General features: G+C 31.4%; 1 protein-coding gene and 1 pseudogene across 9 annotated transcripts; one reads left to right on the forward strand and one right to left on the reverse strand.

The window, feature by feature from the left end:
* The first annotated feature begins 1,790 nt into the window (after positions 1-1,790).
* LOC145006824 (protein NUCLEAR FUSION DEFECTIVE 4 pseudogene) lies at positions 1,791-5,694 on the forward strand (annotated as a pseudogene). The gene is made up of 3 exons (XR_013662970.1): positions 1,791-2,168; positions 3,090-3,972; positions 5,201-5,694. The product of XR_013662970.1 is annotated as a protein NUCLEAR FUSION DEFECTIVE 4 pseudogene (transcript).
* Positions 5,695-5,873: 179 nt separating this feature from the next.
* Positions 5,874-7,125, reverse strand: LOC145005406 (B3 domain-containing protein Os04g0386900-like). Of its 8 annotated transcripts, none has more exons than XM_078964488.1 (5): positions 7,026-7,104; positions 6,907-6,958; positions 6,699-6,765; positions 6,379-6,584; positions 5,874-6,296 (listed from the first exon to the last, which is right to left on the reverse strand). In XM_078964488.1, the coding sequence occupies exons 4-5, from the start codon at positions 6,577-6,579 to the stop codon at positions 5,982-5,984; spliced, it is 516 nt and encodes a 171-aa protein (XP_078820614.1). In that variant the 5' UTR covers positions 6,580-6,584; positions 6,699-6,765; positions 6,907-6,958; positions 7,026-7,104; the 3' UTR covers positions 5,874-5,981. The 8 variants fall into 8 exon arrangements, with proteins under 8 accessions (XP_078820614.1, XP_078820617.1, XP_078820612.1 ...); XM_078964491.1 differs by having other exon boundaries at positions 6,895-6,958; positions 7,026-7,085; XM_078964486.1 differs by lacking the exon at positions 6,699-6,765 and having other exon boundaries at positions 7,026-7,125.
* Positions 7,126-10,597: the final 3,472 nt, after the last annotated feature.

Here is a 10,597-nt window from a genome sequence, read left to right on the forward strand (position 1 = left end):
TTAAAATATGAGAACATATATGGATGAAATATTAGACTGTAAAAATTATAAGTTTGCTCTTTTCATATGAAAAACATAAAAAATTAGGATTTTAACATGTTTAATAAGAGTATCATGTACATATTACTAATTAATTGAGGTTCTTAGGGTTCTTAATTTTTTATGGTTCTCATTTGAACCTCTCTCTCTCTCTCTCTCTCTATATATATATATATATATATATATATATATATATATATATATATATATATATATATATATATATATAGGGTTAGGTTCATGCGAGACGGACTAATTATATATATATATATATATATATATATATATATATATATATATATATATATATATATATATATATATATATATATATATATATATAGGGTTAGGTTCATGTGAGACGGACTAATTTTGTGAGACCGTGAGACGCATTTTTTATTTCTTTTTATTTTTTTTTTAATTTTTTTTAGTTAATTCAAGTTCCGAAAATAATATTTAAAAAAAGAATTTTTTAATTTTTCCATTTATTTTGCATTTTAAAATTATTTTAAGAATATGTACAGTGTAATATTCTATTTAGAATATTTTACGTATTTTTAAAAAAAATAGGATTTTTTTTATTTTTTATTTTTTTAGTTAATTCAAGTTCCGAAAATAATATTAAACTTTTTTTTTAGATTTTTCCATTTATTTTGCATTTTAAAATTATTTTTTAGAATATGTCAATGTAATATTCTATTCACGTATTTTTTTTTAAAAAACGGGATTTTTTTATTTATTTTTATTTATTTTTTATTTTTTTTAGTTAATTCAAGTTCCGAAAATAATATTTAAAAAAAGAATTTTTGGATTTTTCCATTTATTTTGCATTTTAAAATTATTTTTGAATTTAGTCTCACGGTCTCATAAAATTAGAACGATCTCAAATGAACCTGAACATATATATATATATATATATATATATATATATATATATAATATATATATATATATATATATATATATATATATATATATATATATATATATATATATATATATATATATATATATATATATATAAACAAAGATATTCGACACTTTTAGAAGCGTAAAACACAAAATTATCTTGGTTTTTGATTGTTTACTAAAATGTTCTTTATCTTAGTAATGGTCAAAACACAACATGATTATTTTCACACTTTTGATGGATTAAATGTTCTTACATTTAGTTAATTATTAATATAATTGGTTTTTCCATACATTAAAAATTAATGTTTTCATTAATACGTTTTACAATGTGTAGTTCATGACTAGATTTAAAACAAATTTTTTTGTTGATTTTGATGGTTGGTTCTTTCTAATTTTGTCATTAAAGTTGTATGCTTAGAATGTGCTATGTTTTTATTTTTATTTTTGGAAATTATGATCCTTGGCGACTAAAAAAAACCCTAACAATCAAATGGATCAAATTGACCAAAGTGAGAATGACCCAAGTGAAAATTTTGGTCCAATCTACAAGGACCATGAAGGTCTCAATTTAACCATCTTTTCGGCACAAATTGTTTTTTTGGCCCAAGTTGGTTTAAAATCCCAAGTGGGTATCATGATAAGTTGATAACTCTCATTTCCAAAGAGATGTCTCGGCTTAAAAATACTGCCCAATTAAACTTCACCCATGTGTATAATAGGGAATGTATTGTAATTTTCAAAAGGATGGAGGACTAAAAGTGGTCAAAAGCTATTACACAATCCCCGCCATATAACCCATGCAAATCATTAAAATAATATAAAAATCGGTTGGAGACATTTCTTTCAGATCATCTCTCTCCTCGGTTTATTTGTTATCGGAGACGTTGCCGGAGAATCGGATTAGAATGGTATCCTCAGGATGCCGGAAATGGATGGTACTGGCGGCGGCGATATGGATACAGGCTTTTACGGGTACGAATTTTGATTTCCCTTCTTATTCCACCCAAATGAAATCAATACTGGAAATCAATCAGGTGCAGCTCAATTACTTAGCAATGGCTTCCGATATCGGAAAGTTATTTGGGTGGTGTTCCGGTGTTCTTCTGTTGTATTTTCCGACATGGGTTGTGCTTTTCATGGCTTCTTTCCTTGGTTTGTTTGGTTATGGTCTTCAATGGCTTGTCATTCAGAAACAAATCACTTTGCCGTATATCATGGTTCGTAATTTCATTCCAATTTGTTAATGCATTTACTCTTTTTAATTTATCCCTCCCAATTTTAGTTTAGGGTTCTTGGGTGATTATTCATTGGCTCCAAATTAAAGTTAAATCAGGAATGGTAGGTAGAATTAGATGTGAGTGAGCATAAATGTACAAACATATACACATATATTTAAGTTGGTACACAATTATGTACCCAATTTAATTTTGGGGCCTTTATTGCTGATTTGAATGCATATAAGGGTTCCTACGCAATGCCCATCGGAAAAAAAACATGTAATGTACTTAGATTGTGATGTAGTAAAGATAAAAAGGGACAACTTATTGTCCCATGCACCTAAAAACATGGATAGTGACTCGCTCTTAAAGTCTTAATGTTATCTTTGTAAATACCTTGATTAACAAGCCCTAACCCTATAAACTTTGATCAACGCCCTAACCCTACAAATCTTATTTTGTCATGTGCGACAAAAGCAACTTGGCTTGTGTGTTTGTGTTTGTTCCATATACGTAACTCACTTGGAGGGACCATATAAAAAGACATTAGTCGCTTACCCTATCTAGTACGTGTTAAATTTAGTCAAATACCCAATCTAGTACATGTCAAATTTAGTACATATCAAACGCAATATAACTTATTATTATTATTATTATGTACATGTGTTGAGTTTCTAGAGTTGTTTCTATGATGATTATGAGAAGACATCCACATCTTTTTTATTCAAGGTCAAGATTGTTTTTGAGTCCCATCTTTTTCCATTCGTATGGATGGTACAAAAAATGACAATTTATATCTAATCAATCTATCAGTCTCAGTACAATACATATCAAATGCACTACAACTTATTTTACCTTCGATAATCATAATTTGGTTTTTATATATCCCTAAAACCCTAATACAATCTTTATCCTCAACAGGTATTCGTTCTATCCTTATCGGCCGGAGGTAGCATCCCATGGTTCAACACTGTGTGCTTCGTTCTAAACATTAAAAACTTTCCCGAAAACTGGCCACTCGCAGTATCTCTAAGCGTTAGTTTCAATGGTGTAACTGCAGCATTATACAACCTCATCGTCACTAAACTAAGCCCTAATGACAAAACCACCTCTTACCTCGTCCTAAATGCTTTTGTCCCTTTCATCACATCTATTGCCTCACTCGGCCCAATACTCCAACAATCCACTTCCCAACAAGACAACAACCAAAAAGACGAAATCGCCCTAAAAGATGACGCACATATATTTATATTTTTGTATATACTAGCCGCCGTTACGGGCCTTTATCTTTTCTTTACAAACCCCGTATCACAAAATATAGTCATAGTCACAATGTTGTTAATAGTGCTTCCGTTTATCATGCCAAAAGTTATTTACCTAATTAAACGTGCACATCGGGCTTTTTATCCCGATGGACCTATTGAAAGGCCAGATTATGAGTTGGTTGAAATGAATCATCTAGAAGAATTCCATGAAGAATGTTCAACTCCGGTATTGAATAAAAGTTGTTGCTCGGTTTTTGATAGAATGATCAAGATAGATAGATTACGGGAGCTTGGTGAGGAACATTCGGCTACATATATGATGAGTCGATGCGATTTTTGGCTTTATTATGTTACATATTTTTGCGGAGGTACTATTGGATTAGTTTATAGTAATAATTTAGGGCAAATTGTTGAATCGCTTGGGTACATTTCGGAGACTAAAGCACTTGTTACGATTTATTCTACGTGCTCGTTTTTTGGTCGGCTTCTTTCGGCAGCTATGGACATGTTTGGCTGCTTTTACCAACAACCTACTATCAGTAAGTATGCTGCTCACTACTATTATTTCGTTGATTCTACAATTCCAAGGCTTTTGTGTAAGAAATAGTAGCGAGCTTTCTGGTTTGCTTATTATCGCATCCCATTTTTATTTCTTTATTATACAACATTGTATTTTGAATACAATACCAATTATAGCAATGGTATCCACATACAAACGAATTTTCATTGCTATAATTGGGTCCTAATAAGAAGAAATTGAAATTGCAATTGTATTATTGCATCAATTTTTTTAAAGTACGATGTTTGAATAAAAAAACGTGAAAATACGTTGCAAGTGAAAGAATTTAACAGTATGATTCCACTAAAGAAATAAAGGAAAGTCTATTGATCTTTTTGCATTTAGGTTAAGTTTGTAGGCAACCGTTTCATTGATTCTTACATATATACACATCTGCATAAATTGTGAATAAATAAACATGTAGCATCCTTATATTACTTGTAGTGGCTGATATAAAGTTTGTAGGTGCATTGTTAAGGCATTTTTACCCGGGCCTTCAGTAGAAAGACCATTTTGCCCTCAAACAAAGGAGGATGAGAAGATGGGAAGGGGGCAAAATGATCATCTTACATTGACTTAATGCTCATGTCTAAACAGCATTTAAGTCGAGCATTAAAACGTTACGAAACATTAAAATAGGGACACAAAAACTCAATAAACTAAAGTGTTGAATGCAGAAATAGCAACATAATTTCATTTAATTGTTTATTGTGGAATCCTACTTTCAATTATGTTATTATATGATTTTAGTTTGAAAAATCTACCAAATTATAGATATGTCATCTAAATACAAAATCATTTTATTTCAAAGTACAATGTCCTAATAATAATAATAGTTGAAAGGACAATGTTGTTGTCATTGGCGGTTTTACTATGATGTCCGTAATGGCACCAACAACGTCTGGTTTTTCGAGACGCAGTGCAAAAGCTTTTGAAAATTTTTGATTTTTTTTTCTACTACCGTGACACTACTAAAATTTTCTATGAAACCCTTACTATGAAATCATGTCCGCCCTGGCTATTATTTTGAATAGTTTTTTCGAAATACAATCCTAACAAAGAAAAAAAAACTCGAAAATACATTGCTATAATTGAGAAGATTTCTCAAAGTACAATGTCTCGACTCTCGATAAGGAAAAAAAAGTTTTTAATGCAAATAAAAGAAAATACATCCTAAATTAAACTTGTTTATCATATCATTCTTTCAGCTGCGGACATGTATGCTACTCGGACTGGGAGGCTAACACTTGGACTTGTGGCAATGCCGGTTGCTTTTCTTCTACTCATTCTCTCAGGTGCCAAGTTGGTTTTGAGCGTTGCCACAGGGCTTATCGGTATCTGTTCAGGATTCTTGATTTCAACCGCTGTATCAATCACATCTGAGCTTTTTGGTTCAAAAAGCTCGGGGATAAATCATAACATTCTCATAACTAATATCCCATTGGGATCATTATTGTATGGTGTTCTTGCGGCTCTAATTTATGTTGATAATATCGATAACGCAAGAGATAAGGATCTTGATGATGGAATGAAGGTATGTATTGGTCGGGATTGTTATCATGAGACATTTATGTTATGGGGTTTGATTTCTATAATTGGTGTGAGTTCTAGTTTTTTGCTCTTTTTAAGAACGAAACCGGCTTATGAAAGTCATTATAAAAGGAAAATTGGGGTTCTTGAGGAGACGATTTGTTATCCTTGAGAATTTCTTGATTTTAGTTAATTAATGATTTGGAGTTTTAATGTTTGTGTTTGTTCTTCAAACATTCACTTTGTGGTTTGAAGTTAAAGTCAAGACAAAAGGTGCTCCTTTAGGCCCATTTTGTACTTTGTTTGACATTTGACATGCATTTTAGTGTGTTTACACAAAAACAGAAACAATTTCTTCAAGAAAAGCATCGAAATTTTCATTAAAACTAGATGACCAAAACACATATGAACACCATAACTATTCAAGATTCAAAACAACAAAAACTAAGATCAAGAACCCTAATCGATAGCAATGGGATTGTTCATATTAAACCCTTCAGCTTTCTCCAACAATTCAGATGGGAAACCACTTCTAAGGATCTGAACTTTGAACTTAACAATCCTACTCTTTAAGCTCCCCACCATCAACTCAAACACACATGCATCCCCAGCTACAAGCTTGTTATCTGTAACAAATTTTCCCCATGTTTCGTTTCCAAACCTTTTTTTAGTCTGATCACCATGGTAAAGTAGGTCCCACACCTTTCCATTGTACACGATATTAGCAGGAACAGTAGAAGTTGGAAGCTTTTCCGATAGTTCACGTGGGATGGACTACAGTAGACTTTGGAAGATAAGATTCGAGTGGTAAAAGAGGGATATACATAAAATGTGCAATATGGAAGTCGATAATTACCAGTTGAAACCTCCTTCCATGGATTAGTTTACCAAGAACCACATAGAAATATGGTTTCCCTGATAGTGGCCAGAATGCAGCATCTTCTTGAGGATCCAACTGTTCTTTTTCCGTAGTGTTGGCTGATTGTTTCTGTGTTTGAAGATTCCCAGTTCTTGGTGATGGATCCATCTGGCGAAAATCATGCATTGGTGTAGACATTTTCACTAAGAAAATAGCAGAATCAGAATCAGATTTAACTGAGTTTAGGTAAAGAAGTCTTGGAAGAGAAGCAGAAAAAACTGAATCTGACTACAGAAGCAAGAGAAATAAGAACAAACATGGTGGTTCGAGATTCAAAACGTAATGGAGCTGAAGCAATTTCTTAACGCTCGAATGTAGAGCACCCTAAAAGTAGGAAAAACTTTTATTAACATCATTTACTGCGAACATAATCATATAAACCCGAAATTGGGGAAATTAGGTCAAAAGACGAACAAGATGAACAGAAAACGTGAGAGCAAAAAGATATCGTACGGAGAATCTTACAACATATCTCAATGAAATCTGCTCTTGTATTTCGATTCATTCACATCGAACCCTTAACATCAGCAGAAGAATAAGTTATTGTAAGGAAGTGATTAAAATTGCAAAGAACGAAGCAATACCAGTAGAAGATCAGAATCTATGGTGAACGGAGACGAACGGAGAGTGGAAGATGGATGGACAATGACATCAGGCGTACATCATAAGTATAGTTATAAAAGAAATCACTTTATATTTTCGTTTTTTCCCTTTTAAAGATAAGTTTTTTTCATTTAAAAAAAAGTTAAATTTTTCCAGTGTTTTGTTTTCACCTATTTGTAATCTTTCCAATAATTGATAAGTTCTATTTAAATAAATAAAATATGATATTTCTTTTTCCCAAAAAAAAAGGGGATAATGACTTGAAAAGGTAACGAACTTTCGACTTTTATCACATTTAGTCACTAAACTTTTTTTTTGTTATCTATTTGCCATTAAACTATTGAAACTGTTCACATTTTACCCTTATGACCGGTTTGTTACCGGTCATAAGGGTAAAATGTGAACAGTTTCAATAGTTTAGTGGCAAATAAATAACGAAAAAAAGTTTAGTGACTAAATGTGAACAAAATCGAAAGTTTGTTTCCCTCTAAAAAGTTCAATGACTAAATGTGAACAAACTTCCTATTGTATTATGTTTTAGCAAAATTATTTATTTTTGTTTAATTGTAGCAACATTTGTTGATGAAGAAATCTATGAAATAAAAAAACAAAATGCAACATCTGGATTTCCAGGTATCATAATTTAAGTATTTTTCTTTTGAGTTAAGAAGAGAGACTCGACGACTTGACGCCTCAACTCATCGAGTAAGGTCGCGACTGATGACTCGGATTAATGAATGGACTCGACAAGTCAGTGAGGCGACTCGACGAGTCTGCGTTGTTGGCAGAAACCCTAAATCTTTGGGCCCGAGCCATATTTAAAGGCACTTATGGCCTTCAATTACCACTACCTTTCCCATAAGTGAGAACCCTAGCGAGCTTGAGTGTGTAGAGTGAGAGGAAGAGTTATCTTGAGCTTTTTGGTGTGATGGATCTGGATCCTTCTAGGTTCAGAGAGCCGAGAATATGAAGCTTTAGTAGAGTAAACCTTGGGGTTCGAAGTTAGGAAGCATTTATGGGATTTTTATGGTAGATATGGTTACTTTCATCTTACACATAGATATGAAGTATTTTATATAAATTACGTGCTATGTGTGCATATTATTTGAATACTTGGTGTCTATGTTGGATGAACGATTTTATACATGTTTTAAAAGATTTAAACGGTATATTTATTTTATATCTACAAATATGTTGCGGATGAAACATGGGTAGATGAAATAGTTGGTGTGTGATGAAATAAAATGATAAGAGATATGTGATGATAGAAATGTGATGATAATTAGGTATATAGATGATGATGAATATGTGATGTAGGATGAAAGGAGATACCATAACCTTAACCATCAATGTGGCGATGTAGTCATCTACCAGAGTATAGATGGCGACCACAGACTACTCTAGACAACACAGTGGAAACACCAGCAGGCCCATAACCTGTAGGTGATGAATTACGAGTTCAGGCAATGTTGTAACTACGTATTCATGCGATGATACTCTAACCCCTTACTATGAATTACGAGTTCAGACGATGTTGTAACTACATATTCATGGGATGTCACAAATTTCGCATGCCAAACCAATGGTCATAATTCACATCAGTGAGAATGGTTCATTTTTTTTTGTAAAACCAAAATTAGATTGGAAATTTTTATTTTTTATTTTGGAAAATGTCAAACCATTGGTTTTGTATTTTGGTTTCGGTTTTTTTGTTTTTTTAAATATATTTTTAGGGTTTTTTTTTATTATTTCATAGATTTCTTCACCAACAAATGTTGCTACAATTTAACAAAAATAAATAATTTGCTAAAACATAATACAAGAGGAAGTTTGTTTACATTTAGTCATTGAACTTTTTAGAGGGAAACAAACTTTTCTTTTATCACATTTAGTCACTAAACTTTTTTTCGTTATCTACTTGCCATTGAACTATTGAAACTGTTCACATTTTACCCTTATGACCGGCAACAGCCGGTCATAAGGGTAAAATCTGAACAGTTTCAATAGTTCAATGGCAAATAGATAACGAAAAAAAGTTTAGTGACTAAATGTGACAAAAGTCGAAAGTTCGTTACCCTTTCAAGTCATTATCCCAAAAAAAAGGCTTTATAATTGTCAACTTTTTTGTTTTACTACATGAAAATTCTGATATAACTACGAAATAATTATGTAGTTTAAAGTTAAAATTTTGTAGCTAAACTTGAATAACTACAGAAGTTGTTACGGCTGGAATTTATCAATGAGATTTTGTAGGTATATTTCTTGTAACAAACTGTTTAGTTACAAAATTATAGTTCCGTAACAATTTTACTATGACATTTATTCCGCAGCAATTTAACTACAACACACTTCCATAATAATTCTACAACGGGGTGTGTAGCAAATTCTATAGCCATTTGTTCTGTAATAAGTTCTGTAGTCATTCGTTTTGTAACAAATTTTGTAAACATTTGTTTCGTAACAAATTTCGTAGCTATCTGTTCTATAACAAATTCCGTAGCTATTTGTTCTGGAACAAATTCCATAGTAAATTTCATAGTCATTTGTTTCATTACAAATTCCGTAGCCATTTTTTCCGTAGCAAATTATATAACAATTTGTTCCGTGGCAAATTATGTAGTCATTTGTTCCATAGCAGAAAGAGGCTCCAAAACAAATTCATAAGGATAAAAATATTCAACAATATCCAATTTTCATTTATAATTTTTGTTGAAATATATAAAAATGCAATAAATTTAATTTTAACACTTACATAGATTTTTATAGATATATTACATAATTGAAAATCCGTTTACATGGTTCCCTAATCATCAAAACTGAATATTCTTTACAAATACACGAACAACCATAGATACACTTTAAAAATGGTACCATACAACATGCAAAATCAAATTTATAAACAACTTGATTAACATTCAAATCTCTTATACGAAATCTCATTATATCTCTAGTTTTTGACCAGCAAGAGATTTAAAATATGAAAATGAATCACGTTTTGAGTACCACAAAAAACAATGACCTCCTAAAAACCTGCACATATTTATTGATATTTTTTTTTGTTACTTTTGGTACAAAAAGAAAAGTTTGTAGTTGTTTCTTCCTTCCCCTTTAAACCGAATGCTCTATTAAAAATAATCAAAATAGCGAACCACTTTAATTTATAAAAAATAGCTCAAAGTTTAAGAACTCATTTAAATCCTATGTAAATGCTAATTCTTCTTCTCATCTATTTCTATATGCAAATGAATTCAGAAAAATTAAAAGTTTGATTTGAACTTATTTAAATCTTCTATGTACTCTATCCCACCATACATCTCTAATATTTTATGATTGTCACAAAAAATGAGTTTAATGTATGGTCTCAATAGATGCATTGCAGCCAACAATTTGGAATTAGTTTATACATAAATAGAACATGAATCCTCATGGTAATTGGATTAGAGGTGTTTACCATTTAAGAAGATGTCAAGGTCCCCTCCTCTGGTCCCTTATCATAACAGTCCTCACTGGTATGTAGGTGAAAAGATTAAAGATTTGATGCACGAAACATTAC

Source organism: Lactuca saligna, chromosome 7, assembly GCF_052625555.1.
Source record: "Lactuca saligna cultivar CGN05327 chromosome 7, ASM5262555v1, whole genome shotgun sequence".
NCBI lineage: Eukaryota > Viridiplantae > Streptophyta > Magnoliopsida > Asterales > Asteraceae > Lactuca > Lactuca saligna.